Source organism: Mya arenaria, chromosome 10 (genome assembly GCF_026914265.1).
Source record: "Mya arenaria isolate MELC-2E11 chromosome 10, ASM2691426v1".
NCBI classification, from domain to species: Eukaryota; Metazoa; Mollusca; class Bivalvia; order Myida; family Myidae; genus Mya; species Mya arenaria.
The window spans coordinates 53,635,756-53,654,176 of record NC_069131.1 but is presented as its reverse complement, the minus strand read 5'-3'; the positions used below and the strand labels follow the sequence as shown (position 1 = coordinate 53,654,176).

Genomic DNA, 18,421 nt, shown 5'->3' with positions numbered 1-18,421 from the left:
TTTTCATTTGAAAATGTTACTAACAGTTTAAGAAAATACACAAAATATCAACTTTTGAACTTAAATGTAAAAATCTGCGATCTAATTTTTTGTCAGCAATCTTATGTAACTGGTTTCCATGCATTTTCACAAAAATTGGCTTATTGCAAGGCAAAAAATAAAAAAAAGTTGTTAAACCGTTCAGTCTGTGAGAGTGCAGCTTTAACAAGATCACCAAATTTCGCAATATACAATCGTCCTACCAAGTTTGGTGATAAGTGCTTAAAGCTGCACTTTCACAGATTGAATGTTTTCACAATTTTTTTTTTTTTTTTGTCTTGGAACGGGCCAATTTTTGCGAAAATGCATGGAAACCAGTTATATAAGACTGCTGACAAAAAATTAGATGGCAGATTTTAATATTTAAGTTCAAAATTGATGTGTTATGCATTTTTCTTAAACCGTTAGAAACGGTTTAAGCCATAAAACATTAATTTTCGAACGGAAATATGAAATTCTACGATCTGATCTTTTGTCAGAAATCTTTTATCATTGGTTTGCAGAAATTAATGCAAAAATTTGCTCTTTCAAAGACAAAAAAAAGAAAAGTTGTAAAAACGGTATATCTGTGAGAGTGCAGCTTTAAATGTTATACCAATGTTATACAGACATTGAAAATACAGTGATTACAAAAGTGACTTTATCAATCTGTCAATAGGCGAATAAAACTAAATGAATACATATTTAATAGTATTTAACAAATCCTAATTTAGGCTAATATAATCAGATGCTTCTAAATTCTACCTGATAATACATGATGCAGTAAATTTAACAAATTAATTAATATGGAATCTGCCTAAAATATAACAGTTTAATATTTATAGTCTTAAACCTTCCTTAACAAAATACATATCATGAATAAACATATGTGCTCTTAATAACAGGTTAAAATGTTGAAATACAAGAAATTAATCTTGAAAAGTTTATCTTGAAAAGGTTTCACAATCAAAGCAATAACTATGCTATTCTATTTATGGTTTAACTATGACCCATATTTTCATTTGATTTCTAGTTGAACATTTTATTGTGCGAGATTATAAGATCTGAAGATTGTAGATTTTCTGACCAATTTGGGGCCAAAATTCAGCCCCTTTCCAATGCTTAGACATCAGGCTTTTTTCCCCAAACGTTATTATCTTTTTAAAATACAAATTAATGAAATATTTAAACACCCATACTGTTTTTGTAAGGGAAAATTGAAACAAACTTAATCACATTCTTTTATCTTTCTGTCTATTGTTTAGAGCATTCTTGTTTATTTCAAGGCAAAATTAAAATTCCCAATCTAAGCTGAAATGACGTATTTTTCCTAATGAGAATGGCACTGGCCCATTTCCATTAATGGTAAAAAAACAAGAATGGTGAAAATAGGTCTAGGAGTTCTTAGTTCATTTGACCTTAGGCAAAAATATACCAATCATTATGGCATTTCTCATTATTTCATATCATCATCCACATCACATACGATATCCTTCTCATTAATGAACTAAAATGATGTCAATTTAGTCTTTGGAATGTTAATAATCATGACCCCTAGTCTCGTAAATTACAGAGATCGACCCTCAAAACACTTAATTTAGGATTCTTATGTAGCCATCTTTAAGAATCCAAGAGCAAGATATGATTCCAATTCTATATCTATTTCCTCCTACATTTCAACAAAAGTTCAAGGGTATTTTTACTCTACTACCACTAGATAAGCTGAAGTCTTAAGTCTTGCAAGTCTTTGATTAACCGAAGTCTAAGTCTTGCGAGTCGTCGTCTGGTATAACTGTTGAGTTTTCATTCTTCCCTTTAAAGAACTTGTTAAGCCTCCGTCTTCTTCTGTAGGTTGGTGCATCATTATCAGGTTCAATTTTCTCTGAAACCAGAAATTCCTTATTCATTTAAAATAAAATGGGCGTGTCCTGAATTTGGAGTAAGAGGGGGCATTACCTTGGGCGTGTGCCATCTCATACAGCCTTGGAAATATATGAGGGTGCTTTTGGGTTTGGGTGGGGTGGGGGTAGGGGGGGGGGGGGGGGGGGGGGGGCTCCTCCGCTAAGAAAAGTTAGACTAAAATGGTACATTCTGGTGTATAATATTTATACCCCCCCCCCCCACCCCAGCACCACAAAAAAATATTAATTGTCTTCCGGGAGGGACATTTAATGGAGGTTCTGTATGACAGTGCTTTATGCGTTTGCACTTTAAAGAACCAGGACTACATTCTGTCTGTGTACCATGCTCCAGAAACCTAAAATAACTAACATACTTATCAGAGCACTTGCCAAATGGGCCTTGCCCGAGTGCAAATACAAACAAACACAAAACCACCCACTTGACATAAAAAAGTTAAGATGGAAAATTAAACAGTGGGTGCATGTACCAGGAGCAAAACCACCATCTCTCTCTACTAATTTGCTATAGTTAAAAAATATTATTATTTCTTACCCGTGTTTGGACAGTCCTGTGTCTCAATGAAGTCCACCGACCAAAAATGGGGCGGGGTATCCGGAGGAGCGTACTTGGCCCGGTGTCGGGAACACTTGTTCATATGCTCCTTCATTTCAGCATCTGATAAGCCGGCTGCCTTGTAGTACTGGAAAAACATAGTGGTTGATTTACAATCCTGTATAAAATATTCTTCTTTTTTATAAATTAAAGTACAATATCTGTGGTGCACAGAGGTGTTTAATTACGGTTAGTTAGATAAAGATCTAAAGAGAATACAGTGATTGCCTAACACTGGTGAAGCTTGGTGGTTTAATGAGCTGTGTTCTTGAATCCCTCCTTAATTAACAGGGTTGGTAGGTCCTGAATTTAGTTTTAGATAACGGTGCCTATAAAGGTCATTCTTTCAAAAAAATAATATTGTTGCTTATTTCAAAAATGCCCTTTACCTCTGTACACTGTTTACAGTCATGCCCCTGCAGTTTCTGCCTCTCATCTCTTTTCCTCACGACAGCTACATGTGCAACTTCTTGTTCTGTCCCAGAAGTCTTCTTCTTTGGACGTCTGAAATAAATCGCTAAAATTGTTAGAAAGTACTGAAGAGTGGGTTGAAATGTTGACCAAAAAATTTGCAGTTTGTCTAAAACCTGTAGGGGTTCCTACTTTGGTGAACAAATGTTGAAATCCTTCCATCAGTTGAGGAGTTCAGTTGAGTGATATAAAACTGCTGACAAAAATTCAGATCGCAGATTGTCATATTTAAGTTCAAAAACTGATGATTTATGCATTTTTCTTAAACCGTCAGTAAAGCTTTTAGCCATAAAACATTCATTTTTAAATGGAAATATGAGATCTGCAATCTGATGTTTTGTGAGCAGTCTTATATCACTAATTTGCATATATTAACGTAAACATTTGCTCGTTCCAAGACAAAAAATAAAAAAAGTTGTTAAAACGGTAAATCTGTGAGAGTGCAGCTTTAAGGCCTTTCACCCAACAGCATAAAAATCCTGCACTTTTCAAGTCTGTGGAACTCTGGGTGATTAATATTATTTCAGGTTGGTTTGGTGTCCTGCTAATCACATGTAACCTGTGTTCATTATTATCAAGAAAGAAAATAGGTCATAAAACGGTCCTAAATCAATCACTTCTTAATGTCCCACATTAGAGAAATGTCAAACCATTCATTAAAGATTTCCGGTCATTGAGAGTTTTTTCCTTTTTAAGAACTGAAGATCATTTGGCAATAGAAATCAATCTTGTTTGACCTCATCATTAAGAAATCACAAAATGAACTTTCCACTTAAAGGTAGCTTGTCCTCCAGGAAAATAAGACATGTAAATGGTACATAATAATGGGATTTAACGCTGCATTCTCAGAATATACCATTTTAACAACATTTTTATTTTTTGTCTTGGAGTTTTTTTTAGTAAATATCTGCAAACCAATGATATAAGATTACTGACAAAAAACCAGATCGTAGATTTCATATTTTCGTTCGAAAATTAATGTTTTATGGCTTAAACCGTTACTAACGGTTTAAGAAAAATGCATAAAACATCAATTTTTGAACTTATATATAAAAATCTGTGATCCGATTTTTTGTGAGCAGTCTAAGATAACTGGTTTCCATGGATTTTCGCAAAAATTGGCACATTCCAAGACAAGAAATAAAAAAGTTGTAAAAACCGGTAAATCTGTGAGAGTGCAGCTTTAAACAGTAGAGGCTACAGCTTTTTAACTATTTGTTTCACTATAGTCGAAACCCACTGGCTCGATATCACTTGGCTCTATCTCCACGTTAACTTGATGTAAGGAACCGATTTTCTTTAACTCTATGTAAGCATTCACACTTGCCCAATGGGTTTCGACCGAAGTTTTGTCTGGAAAAATGACGGATTAAAACAGCATATATAATTACTGTTCTGGAGGACATACTTGTCAATCAAAAGCTGCTCAAAAAACAAACTCTATGACTTCCACAAAGCTGGTTTCAAAGTGGTTAAAATGGTGTTTGGGATAATTTTCAGTTGCTTTTTTTCATTTTAAAATTAAAAGACCTCAAGTCAACTAACAGTGGTTTTAATTTCAATAGCATACAGGGTTGTTTTTTCTGTCCATTTGGGTGAAAAACGACACTACACATATTGTTAAAATTTTCGTTGTAAAATTAACTGATTTGGAATGAAATTTCAGGTATTTTTGTCTGTTTTTGAGTACCTGCAAATTTTTTTGATTTTTTGAGTCATGTTATAATTGGCAAATTGGGGAAAAAGGAGAATTTTGGGCAACATTCCAATGTGAAGCTTGTGTTACTAACCATGAACTCATAATTGTTAATATACAAATGTTCTGAATTAATTATTTCTGCGCTAAGACTCCACACCTGCAAAAAAGGGTGCGGTAATAGCCGAGAAGCCAGGCTTTCATCTCATTTGGAATTTTCCTCTTGAAATTGTGAAAATGTATGTATTTATCATGGGTCAGACATTCTGACCTTGAGATGGGCAGAAAAAGGTCTGGCCAAGTAAGGTGAACTGAGAATAAGAACTTATATTTGATAAAAACAAACATTATATCATGTCAAAGGCTGTTGAAATCAATGCCACTATTTGTTGATTTACCGTCTTGTTAATTGTCTTTCAATTATGAAAATAAGAAAACGAATGATAATTATTCAAAACTGCTGTTTTATATATTTTTGAACGAACAACAAATTCTTAAGTCAGTTCTTGGCCTCGGAAACACATTAAACTTTGATTTAGCCCAGTAAACATTACCAGTGAAGGACATACATACTAATTCAGACCAATTAGAGGAGAAATAAAAACAGAAATTTTCCATTTCAAATGAGGTTGCATACGCCAAGTTGTTTTCTTTATGACAGACAATTGATAAGTACATAATTATAGGGGAAGAAATTAAAGCTTGTAACACGAGCCTGTGGAATGGACAATCGTCTGCTGTGCTTATATCCAGTGTAACAAGTGCAGTCACAGACTGCCATTTCCCCCTCTGCATTAAGAAGTCTCAACTTCGCCTTAAGACAATTGATTAAATTGACAATGAACAATGACTAAAAAAATAATGCACCAAAAGTTATTGCTAATGTGTCCTGCACAAGTCACAACCTCAAAGACTAATCAAGTATATGCTCCTATAACAAGATCGCTCAGAGGTACACAACATGCGTGCGCACTCGCAGGCCTACCATTTCTTTATCGCCTTTGTGTTAAAGCTGCACTCTCACAGATAAACCATTTTTACGTTTTTATTTTTTGTCTTGGAAAGAGCAAATTTTTGCGTAAATATCTGCAACCCAATGATAAAAGATTGCTGACAAATGATCAGATCACAGATTTTCATATTTCCGTTCGAAAATGAATGTTTTATGGCTTAAACCTTTACTAACGGTTAAAGAAAAATGCATTTAACATTAATTTTTAACAATATAAAAATGTGTTATCTAATTTTTTGTCAGCAGTCTTATATAACTGGTTTCCATGTATTTTCACAAAAATTGGCTCGTTGCAAGACAAAAAATTAAAAAGTTGTCAAAACGTTCAATCTGTGAGAGTGCAGCTTTAAGGCGCGGGATCAAGGCACCCAACTTAACAGTTTTTGAAACCATATATGCCCTAATTGGCTTTTCTGAACATGTTTATATTGTATCTCGCAACATGTCTACCAAGTTTCATTTGATATCTTGAACCCTTTTTTTGTGTAATGGCCATGATTTTACATTTTCATCTTAACTCTTTGCCCTTAATAAAGAGATGAGCTTAACACAGCATAATGATATCATTATTTGCTCATTTACACTGAACTAACAATCAAATAAAGTCATTGTTTCTTCCCGTCCTGTGCCCCCAAGCCTCCCCCCCCCACCCTGCATATTTTAAGCAGCTGACTCAAGTTGATGTAATAAGCAGAAAGCTACAAACCATATAACATCATTGCAAAATACCTGTCAAAACTGTCATCAAGGTTTACATGCAGCGTTTTTGAAGACTTAACAGGATCTGGATCAACATTCTCAATATCTGAAAACAAAGTAAACTCAATAAACAAAATGGAAAAAAGGTCAACAACATTTAAATCTCTGAATAAGAATGCGGAACAGCTTTAATAGGCCAATTCTTGTCTGGTGTGTTTCAGTCCAACAAGGAGCAAGGGATGTGATTGACCTGGCAGCCTCTATGAGATACGTGGGCACTTTTATTGTCCCTAGAAATTGTGACTAAAAGCGCTTATCAACATATTCAATGATAGAATGAGCTTTTAAAAGGTGTAAAAACATAGGATAATTACATTTTTTCGATGAGTTGAGATTGAAATTTTACTTATGTCGTGGTATTGGGGCCAGGAGTCGTGACTATGAACAGTCTCAAGTCAGTGATCAGACGCAGATGCAAATTTCATCATTAATACTCTCAGCAAGAAGGAAAGTTGCAATGAAATAAAGATTTACAGTTTTGCCACGTGAGCCTTAACTTTAGACGTGAGACTATTTGTGATAATAGTCCCAGAAATAGGATCGATACTCTATTTCATTTGAAATATTGGAAAATTTCAGCTAGTATGTAGCTTGTATGTTTAAATATACATACATCAGTGTTTCTCTAATTTTAAGTGAATGGTGGTGGCGGGACCCTTTGATAGCATTGTTTAGACAAAAAGGGGAATAATAATAACATGATTCATATGATGCAAAACTTGTTTCAAACCTTTTATACAACAAACCTATCAACATATTCATCAATGGCACAATATTGCTACATTTGATAAATGTTTAGAATGCTCCTTTAAGAAAAGATTAAATTAAAGGGAATTTTTACCTCAGTAGGGGACAAATAAAAAAAACTGTATACTTTTTCAGGAGGGGAATGCGGCCGAAATCGCTCCAAAAAAGGCCCGAAAAAAACCCCAAATACATGTACTTAAATCTTAATACACACCTTCCTTGCTCTTATGCCTGTGTTTTTTCCTAGCGGGGAACTTGTAGCTGGTGGAGCTACAGGGTATATCCTGGGTGTACTCCGGGACCATGGTTGATGTTCGTGGGAGGCTTTCAGAGCTGGATGCCAGGTCTGCCTCGTTGAAATCTGGATTATTTTTGGGATGGAAAAATATTTATGAGTGTAAGGTAGCTTGTAATCCTACTTCACACAAACGTCTTTCATATAATAATGAAAGGAAGTCTACTATCTATGAAGCATGTATATGTTTCAAGTATGTTTTGCATTAGAACCCATATCAGTCAGGATAAGTACCCAGAACCAGAGGGTTTTTTTAGCTTTTAAAACACATAAATACAACAAAAACACATTAACAAGGTAAATATCAAATTCATATTCGAAATTCAACCATGAATGAATTCACACAAACCACTATGATTAGTGTACTATCATATTTTGAAAAAACTGATCTAGTTCTGAGGTTCGAATAGATCTTGGAGCTGGAGACTTGAGTTTGGGTGCGAAACCCCATAATCTAATGGTTGTCACTAATGCCAAATTATTCTTAAAGCCACCATGAATGACAAGGCTATGGTTGTCACTAATGCCAAATTATTCTTAAAGCCACCATGAATGACAAGGCTTACGACCAGACACAAATCGGTATCATTTGTATCATCATATAGCAAAGATGGCCAAAGGTATACCTAGTCCTTGAAGCTAGAAACCGGAGTTTTGCGTGCAGTGCATCATAATCTCATGGGGGTTACTAACGCAATTATTTCGAAATCCCCCAAAAAATGACAAAGTTACCGACCACACATGATCCACTAGCACCACTGTGCATTTCAATTTCGATCAGTAAGGTATATATTAAAATTGAAGCAAACAATGGCCAAAACCTTGAAGCTATGGACCAAGCAATGGGGCTTGACACATCATCATCATATGGTGGTTACCTCTGCCGAATTATTTTGAAATCTAACCATGAATGACAAAGTTATAAAAGGATCATGAAAGCTGTATGGACAGACAGGACGAAATATATTAGTGAATCACTGAGCTGTTGTAAGTTGTAATATTTGTTTTGCTGTTTCTTTCCCAGTTTATTTCCATCTTTTATTTTGCAGTAAAAAACATGTAGTTTGTTATGAATACCTTAGCTGTTATCTTTACTTACGTGTCAAAATTATATATATATTTATTATTTTTATACTTTTTTCTGAAAATTTACTTGCAGGGTGAAGTAAAAAGGCAGCAGGGTGCTGGAAAAGGGCCTTGGGGTGCCCCACCCTGCTATTTAGGCCTAGCTGGAGCACTGATTACTGCTAACCTGTATCAAGTGTAGGAAGAGTCTCAGGCTCCCCGCACCATTCCGACAGTTCTGCAGCTGGATCTAAACTACCATTCAACCCTTCTCTCCTGAATGTTCCATCCCCTTGGCTGATCCTTACCAACCCCTCATCTTCTAGTGACCCAGTCACTCTTGCTTGTTCCAGTTCATGGGGTAAATCTTTATCTTTTCTGTTTTGAAGTTCTTTAAGTACTTTGTATTTTTCTTTCGTATCAGCCCTTTGCAAAACATCGCTCTCGTTTCCCACTTCCGTTTTCTGTTGCTTAGATTTTGATTTTTTTCTAGTCAAACTCTCTTTTCTGGGTTCTCCTACTGGCTTTTTAAATGGAGACATAATTTCCACATCTGTTTCATTGTCCAAATTAATGACATCATTTCCTTGACTCTCCTTTAGGGACAGCTGCATGGCTAGTTTCAGATTTTCATCATCAATATCTTTCTGCGATTTCTTTTTTTTTGGACTGAAAAAACCCTGAGTAAGCGTCGTCTGAAGAAAATTTTTAGACTTCTCATTTTTATCTTTTTCATTAAGTTGTTCAAAAGACACCGAGGAATTTCCATTCAAGCGTTTTTTCTGTCCTCTATTTTGACCTCTTGTGACCTTAGCACCCTCATCTGACCTTGAACTTATTGAACTCTGTGACCCTGACCTAGTTGTCTTTCTACCAGATTTCCAGCGTGGAGGAGTTTCATCACAACCATTGTTTGTATCAACAATTTCAACACTAGGACTCGGACTGGCAGCTCTGTTAGTCCTCAACAATAAAGGAGAATCGCAATCTGACTCGACACTTGAAACACTAGGACTACCAACCAATATCACATCAGTTTCTTTAGCTAATGCATCTTTTCCCCTTTGTTTAAAAGACGGCACCGTACTGATTATTGACGGGGACTTAAAAGTCTCCTCCAAATCTATTTTCTTGGTACCCCCCAACCCAGTCTTCTTAGATTTCTTCCTGCACGCTCTAACCTGGAACTTCTTACTGTTATTCAAGATCCCATTTGTAACCGGCACAATGTTGTAAAAATCTACACTCTGACTCTGACTATTTGATGTCATATCTCTCCCTGTTGTTTCATTAACAGCATCACTTTGTTCACTCGGTTCTGGCGCAATTGTAAGATCATTCTCGTCTACAGTATAACCACCTACAGTTTCAGCCTGACTACTTACATTCCCACAAAACTTTAGTACCTGTTTACTCTTCCTTGGACTAGCTCTTTCAACACTCAGGGAAGACTTGTGTTTTCTAGGTGATCGTCTCAAAACCACATCATCTTCCAATACATTCCCAAGATTTTTGCTTTTTGCCCTCCGGTTTTGCTCAGTGTCCGATTCTTCAATGATAGTCATATCACCTTTATCTGGTGTTTCAAACAAGGCATCAACTTCTTTCATACTTCGACATACATTTGAAACACTACCAAATAATCTGCTATCTTTCTTTTCCTCATTTCTACTCTTAATCCCCTTATTTCTATTTCCCCCAAACTTTTGAGATGATGTTATATGAATATCTATTTCATCATCGGATGTTTTCTTACTACAATCTCTATCTGTTTTATCATTGCATTCATCTGGACTCATAAGCATACTTTTCAAGTCAAAGACTTTCCCTGTATTCTGGCTTAATGTATCTGAACTGATATCGTCCTTCGATTTTCTTCTGCCTCTAGTTCCATTTTTCTTCCCTTTACTTTTACCAGCATGTGAACTATTACTTCCAACACTTGAATTACTGTCATCATTGTCTCTAAACCTACTTTGACTTCCTAAATAAGCTTTTCCATCAACTTTGTCTTGAATCTGGTCATCAGCTTTGATTTTATTCTGGTCATCAATCTGACTATCTTCAACACTAGCTTCAGCAATGTTAGACATTTCAGGATGGAACTTCTGTCTACCAAACTTATCCATCTCATCAACAATCTCCTCTTCTTCAACATCAAAATCATCATCATACTCAACAGCTAAAGTTTCAGGAATGCACATTATAGTTTCATCAATCAGTTTATCCTTTATCTTTTTCCTGTTTGACTTTTGCGACTTTACATTTCCTTTCAACTTTTCTGCAGAGTCATTATCAACAGAATTGCAAGTATCCTGAACTAGTATGTGCTTTTTTGTTTCTTTACCGGAATTGCCCTGTTTGTCACTATTTCCAATTACATGCTTTTCCATTGGTTTAGCAGTATTATAATTTTGTGCACTCTTTCCCTGTTCTTTAATACTAACATCTACATCAATGTCATTTTGGTTAGTTTTAGTTCTACTTGGTTTGTCCATTCTTTCATCTTGAATATCCACATCAGCATCAGTTTCCATATTAGGCTGCTCTGAGGAATTGGCCTTTGTTCTTTTCATCTCTGGTGATGTCTCCTGAAAGAGTTAAAACAAAACATACCAAACAATAATAACTTGAGCATTTATGATAAAACTTGTTTTAAAAAGAATAGACAGGACCAGTATTATATCTGAGGCCTGCATTTGACACTATCAGTGTTCCAGGATCTGGAAGACACAAAATAACAAGGCGAGACGCTAGAACCTCAAAGTCAGGGGATCCAGCAGAAAAACCATATTGTTTTAAAACTGTAAGAAAATTAGATAGGAACCAAGAAAGTTTACCATGAAATAAAAATACCATTAGCAGTTTTAAGTCTTGTGTGTCAACCTCAGAGTGTTAAAAGGGTGTAGCCTATCCAAACCATGGGGGGGGGGCTGAGAAGACTCCTTACAATGTACATGAAATATTGTGTTGTCTAAATCATACCTCAGAGTATCTTTTCCTTTTGCCCGACCTCTTGCTCAGCCGAAGTTTCTGTGTTTCTGACCCTTCATCCACGCTTGTGTCTAAATCAAGGCCAACTGAGGGGGAGACAGATGCTCCTTTCTGCAAGTTGAGTTCAAACTTTATTTATAAAATGTTGGTGAAACAATTGTCTACAACAGTCAAGAGTTATTGTGTCACAGCCCCCTCCCTTACTCTTGAGTCTAAATCGAGGCTAGGTCAAAGATAGACCAGCACTTCCTTCTGCAAGGTATGTGAACTGATGCGAGCTTTACTAGCAATTATTTGCATTTTTATTCTTATATTGCTTGCTGGGATAGTTCATAGATTAGTCCACCTAAATGGATGGCGATTTTGGTGCTTCGAATACTAAGACTGGGAACAAATTTCGAAATAATTAAAAGGTATCCGTGAAAGCACATTATTGTATTAAGACAATATAAAAATCAAGTTATAAGTGACTGTAAAGAGCTATTTTCAAGTACATAGTGCTTAAAATAACAGTATGAATGTGATGTTGAAAATCAACATTCAAAGGGATATAATATGAAATCATGCATCTAATGACAAGAGTAGATTTAACTCCTCCTTATCACTATGGTAATGTCCACATGTCAAGTTAAAACTATAATGAGTTTGCAAGAAACAAAAAGAGATAACTACAAGTCATACCTCTAATGACCGGAGAACAGTCAATTCCTCTTTATCACTATGTTTCTGGGACTTCGGGTTCACTCTGCAAGTTGAATCTGGACTCAAACCTCGAAGGGATAAGCTCGAACCCACAATGCTGGCTGGCCTAAAAAATATATCAGCAAATGTAAAAATCAAAAAATAAATATGATACAATCCAGAGTTATTTGTTTTGTCAAATTAAAAGAGCAAACTTATAATTAGGTAAATTAGGTAATATTAGGGTTCAATTGTCAGATATGTAAAGTAGGTATGTGTTTATAATCAAACCTGGGGTCAAATAGTCTTAATCAATTACTTCTATGGAGGCAAAATGGTGCACATGCTGGTCTCCATTAGGGAAGAGAGGTATTACCAAAAAAGGACAGTGCACCACCCTTCCATAACTCTTAATTTTTAACCATTCATAAGGGCATATCTGTCTGTCTCAAGTTAAAGATGATACAATTGCAAGAATAAAACAAAATTGTCACAAAATTAAATAAAATTGACATCATTGTGTACAACGCATTGAATCTTACTTACTGACGTATCACATCATTTACGACACACGTATCTTTCACAGTTTATGGGTATTTTTCCAATTCAAATTTTACTAGAGTTGTCTAGTGTGTAAATCCCGGTAAGTTTAAAGATAGCGTCGGTATATGTATCTGTACTCATGAATAGATATGATTTAAACGTGGAAACCAATATGCACTGTTTTAAACAGGGTAAGACAGATGAGACTGCAACATGATTATTGCGTGAACTCATTATTTCAACCATGTAATATGATGTATTATTGGACTCCTACTAGCTTGCATTGACAATTCTAGGCTTGTTTTGAGGGAGTACTGTATTCAAATTGTTTGGACTATCTATGATTGAGGGAATACTGTATTCAAATTGTTTGGACTATCTATGATTGAGGGAACACTGTATTCAAATTGTTTGGACTATCTATGATTGAGGGAATACTGTATTCAATTGTTTGGACTATCTATGATTGAGGGAATACTGTATTCAAATTGTTTGGACTATCTATGATTGAGGGAATACTGTATTCAAATTGTTTGGACTATCTATGATTGAGGGAATACTGTATTCAAATTGTTTGGACTATCTATGATTGAGGGAATACTGTATTCAAATTGTTTGGACTATCTATGATTGAGAGAATACTGTATTCATTTTTTTTGGACTATCTATTTTTGGACTATCTCGTGTCTAGTCCTTTTTAAGTACAGGGCAAATTGAACATACCACATAATTATGAGCAGACAATCAAAGACAGTCATGAACTTAGATATATGCATAAAGCCTGTCTGATTCACTACCTGACAGTGTCATGGGAACAACCACAGCTGGTGGTGGGTCGCAGCTCGATAACCTTTTGTTCTGAAATGGGAAAAAGTCATGTGGGACAAATTCGACAACAACACTGTCTACAGTTCATATTATGGCATTAAAATGACATTAAAGGTACAAACTGCAACACATCCTAACCTCCTGATAAGATTCATATACTTACCAAATTCAATAAGGCCAAATGAAAAAAGATTTGGTTAGGCTTTTATCCTTTTCAAAAACAGGTAGGATTGGAAGGTAGGTTTTTTAGGCTTTATGTATATACAAGAAAGTTCATGTCATCATTGGAGAATGGTGTAAAAGTTATCTTCTTTATGAAGCTTTAAAGCTGCATTCTCACAGATTTTCTGTTTTTCCAACTTTTTTATTTTTTGTCTTGGAATAAAAAAAAAAAATGCATAAATAATTGCTAACCAGTGTTGAATGATTGCTGACAAAAGATAAGATTGCAGACCTTCATATTTCCATTCCAAATTCAATGTTTTATGGCTTAAACCGTTACTAACCGTTTAAGAAAAATGCATAAAACATCAATTTTGGGACGGAAATATGTAAAGCTGCATTCTGGTCTTTTATCACTGGTTTGTAGATATTTACGCAAAAAATTTGCTCGTTCCTAGACAAAAAAAGTTTTCAAAACATTTAATCTGTGAGAGTGCAGCTTTAACGGTTTTATACAATTTAAAAACAAAACAATTTACCAACTGACTATCATGGTAGGGTTGGCACCTATTTCCTGGGGAAGGGTTGGGTCACACGAACCAAATATATTTTGATTTTAAGCCTAACGCTATATTGAGAAAAAGCATTGAAAATCATGTACTAGGAACTTTCAATTGATTAGTAGTAAATAAGTTTCTATCAAGCAGGATACTAAAACGAAAACTACAGGGGCTTTGTCTTACACTAAAGGAAAGGGGGATAACTGAATAATTATTGAAGCCAGAGATATAAACCTTGCTGACAATTGTGTATTTTATCATGTAACACAGTACCAATTTCTATTGGAGTATTCAATATCTTGGAACAATTTTTCGAGTTTTGGCCAAGTTTTTGCACACTGACAACGAGACAAATGCTATGACAATAGATCAGTTCCCTCGCCTCCTCATGAAATATAGACAACCTTAATAAGAAATTGGCAACTGAGATGCCCAAAAAATAACATAAAAATTATGCTGCTATGCTTTAGGGATATTCTACTAAAACATGTGGTGGTGGGGGGAGACACTTGTATTTCAAACCATCCCATTACTAAAGCTGATTTTCCCTTTTTGGGGTCCAAATTAGCAAAAAAGAACAGCCCTACATTTACCAGTCATCGAAATTAGTCTTTTGGATGAAAAAGCCCGAATTTAAATACTATTGCTTGGCATTACATTTGTGAACAAGCCCTGCTATATAAAACCAAGAATTTGAGCAAGCCCACAAAGCTTTTAACCAGTAAGGGTCTTGCAGACTTGTATTAATTTCGACCACTGCATGTATTATGAAAAAATTGCCGTCCCCTGTTGGTAATATGTTTTACTGGAAAGGCTCTTACCTAGCTCCTGGATTTTTGCGTCCCGTTCATTGATGATCTTCTGGTATGTATTGATAACAGACTCCAGTGAGTGACGTATGGTATCACAGCAACTTCCACCACTAGTGTAAAAGAATATAGGGCCGTTTTTTTCAACAAGCATACAACACAATATTGTAAGATATAACCTGTCAAGGCCAATACATAAGAACCAAACATAAAAATTTTGAATGAGGCTTAAGGTCCGATCATTATAACCATTTAAAACTTTTGATTTTTTTTCTTAAAATAACCGACAAGCTACCTGGTTTGTTTTCCAGCAAGTAAGGACTGCAGTTTCTTATTCTCCAGGAGTAGCTGGTCATTCTGTTTCTGCAAGGCATCCAGTTTCTCTTCCTTGCTGTAATGCACACAATAATCAAGTAACACTGAGAAAAAATATTTGCTTTAAATTAAAAATTGGGAAAATTTACAGTTTAAAGAACATGCTCTCCTGTCTTCTGCAATGTGGAAATCATTTATATGTTAGTTTCTTTTCCCTTTCAATAGATCTGAAACGGCTGAAATATCAACATGTGAGGATGTACGGTAAATATATATGAATCGTGTGATGAAAAAGTTTTGGGGACTATTGAATTGTTTTTCATCACGTCATTAAGAGATCAGTATATTGCAATATAAACTGTCATGATTTATTGCAATATACTGATCTCTTAATGATGTGATGAAAAACAATTCAATAGTCCGCAAAACTTTTTCATCGCACAATTCATTAGGATGATTGATAAACAAATACAAGTAGAAAGACTCATATTTTTTTTCTTTTTGCTTTTGACTGGATTATTTTTCTCCTGATTGGGAAAAATAGCATACCGGTTTATTTTGCTAGGGGAATAGATCTGATAGTCGGACCCCTGGAAATTATAGTAAAAGGCCTGGGTTATGATTAAAATTCTGATTTAAATGACATAGAATTTATTTCACTTTCTATTCAATGGCATTTTATGTATAACTTGATTCAATAAATAAATTAAGCCTACCTTCTAATGACTGAAATCTTTTGCTGAACTGCATTCTGTTGCACTTAAAAAAGAGAGATAACATCTTTTAAACAAATAAATCTGTATTTTATAAAACATGAGGTTGAAACTTTAATCATTAGTTTCAACTTGAACTCACGCAAAACTCCTCTTGAATAGCATTAACATTATACTTGATATCCTTAAAACAGAAATCAGCTGAGGTTCAAAGCATTTAAACATGTATGTATTTAAAGATCTTAAATCTATTTGCAAAACAAATTCAATCCCCCAGGGTTTCCGCCAGCCCTTTATGGCTTGTCGGGCCCGACGTGCCTTCCGCTGGCAAGGCTAATTACCGACATGCGTTAATTGTGCCGACATGCTTTAATCCGCTTAGCGACAACCCTTATCAAAACAATCATCAGTTCTGACAATACACAATTTTGTTGCGATTGCAACCGTTGCAACGGTTGACTGACAGCTAGAAGGCGTGTCGGGACTATTACGACATTTGTATCAGCCATTCAGGATCGACGACAGCATGAAGGCGTGTCGGTGAGGTTCAACAGTGCAATTAACCAAACTCCTCCTATTCTTTATCAAAATGGGAATGTGTGAAATACACCACTGTCGTAATTGCGACCTTCATCACAATATGTCTTAATTGAGTTCGGTAACATAAATCATGTGTCGTTTTATTTTGTTTCTTAATCCCGAGTCCGTTTGTTAACCAATTATTAAATTATTATTGAGAACCGTGTGAATCCCCTACCATCTACTTATACAGTTAGAGTCCCAGAAGCCGAAATTGACCACTTCCTGTAGTCTAGGAAAATGGAAATTATCGGTAGATTTTTTTTGCATGAATTGTCTGCTACTGGCTAACTTAGGCCTAAAAAAAATAATTGTTTGGTTAGGGTTACATCCTTTTCAAAAATAGGTAGGGTAGGTAGGCTTTTTTTTTTTTTTTTTTTTTTTATTAGGCTTTATATGAGAATATCATTTTCATCATTGGAGAATGGTGTTAAAGCAATCTTCTGTATAAGCATTTAAGGTTTAAACTTCATATTGAAAAGCAATTAAAAAAAAAAACGAAAAAAAAATTTTTTTTTTTTATTTTTTTTTAGTTTTTCATATTTTTTTCAAACTGACTATAAAAACGGTAGGGTCGGCGCCTATTCCGTAGGTAGGGTCGGGTAACCCGAACCAAATGTATTTTTTTTTTAGGCCTTAGGTCATGCACAAATTGAGAATTATATTTTATTATTTCAGTTGTTGACAAAAATCGCTGTTAGATACCTCTGATCCCTTCTTTATATGTGGCGTAAACCCTCCGTAGAAGCTGTTCTATCTGTAGATTGTGGTCTCCTCCCTCCATTATGTCAACTGTAACATTAATCCTTAACTGTGTATATGTGTAAACAGTGGGTCATTACTTGTTGATGTAAAACATTATTACAAATTAAATAGTAAAAAAACAATGCATTTGTATGTTGAATTTAATATTAAAACACTACTACTGTTACAGGCTTAATGATGAAAAAAGTTGTAAAAATTGGAAGGACTCCTGATTTCAGGAAGGGACACTTGATTTCAAATGTTGATGTTCCTTCAGGTACTTTGGAAAAAAGAGGTTTGTGTCAACATCAGGCGTCGATAAATCCACTCGCCCGCTTGCAAGTAAATATTGAGGTCGGACGAGTAAAGATTTAATGAAACTTGTCTGCCCGGGCGAGTAAGATTCTCCAAATTTAAACATAAATGCATTTTATTTTCGGAAATAAAAGTTTGTGTAGGGCGAGTAGATTCTCAGAGTCACTTGCCCTACAGTACCAGTGAACCCCAAAAATGTGTTCATCTATCAGAAGGGTAAAAGAGAAAAAAAAGCATACTCATTTACTTCAACAAACAGCAGGCAACAAGGCCTATGACATTTACTACCCAAAACAACCAAACCTTGGATTGTATTGCTGTTTCAGTAATGTTTATGCTGCTAAAATAATAGACGTGTTATACGGGATTCTTCCAATCCTGAACGTCTAAACAGGTTTGTGAAAAAAACTGGGTGGGTTTGAAAAATATTGAAATTGTATTTTGTGAAGTATTTTATGTTTGAAATGGATAATAAAGGTTTATATTCATAATTTACCATGTAAGTACAAAGCTATTTTGCACAAAAAGCATTAAATGCATTGAAACACATGATTTACCTTTCCAATAAAACGAAACTTGACTGACACAGACAACAATTATG

General features: G+C 35.1%; 1 protein-coding gene across 1 annotated transcript; it reads right to left on the bottom strand.

The window, feature by feature from the left end:
- Positions 1 to 469: 469 nt before the first annotated feature.
- LOC128206219 (uncharacterized) lies at positions 470 to 17,551 on the bottom strand. The gene is made up of 13 exons (XM_052908544.1): positions 17,467 to 17,551; positions 16,186 to 16,228; positions 15,450 to 15,545; positions 15,167 to 15,267; positions 13,593 to 13,653; positions 12,253 to 12,379; positions 11,563 to 11,682; positions 8,765 to 11,168; positions 7,432 to 7,578; positions 6,441 to 6,516; positions 2,922 to 3,036; positions 2,473 to 2,620; positions 470 to 1,900 (listed from the first exon to the last, which is right to left on the bottom strand). The coding sequence occupies exons 1-13, from the start codon at positions 17,543 to 17,545 to the stop codon at positions 1,770 to 1,772; spliced, it is 3,648 nt and encodes a 1,215-aa protein (XP_052764504.1). The 5' UTR covers positions 17,546 to 17,551; the 3' UTR covers positions 470 to 1,769.
- Between the last annotated feature and the right edge of the window lie 870 nt (positions 17,552 to 18,421).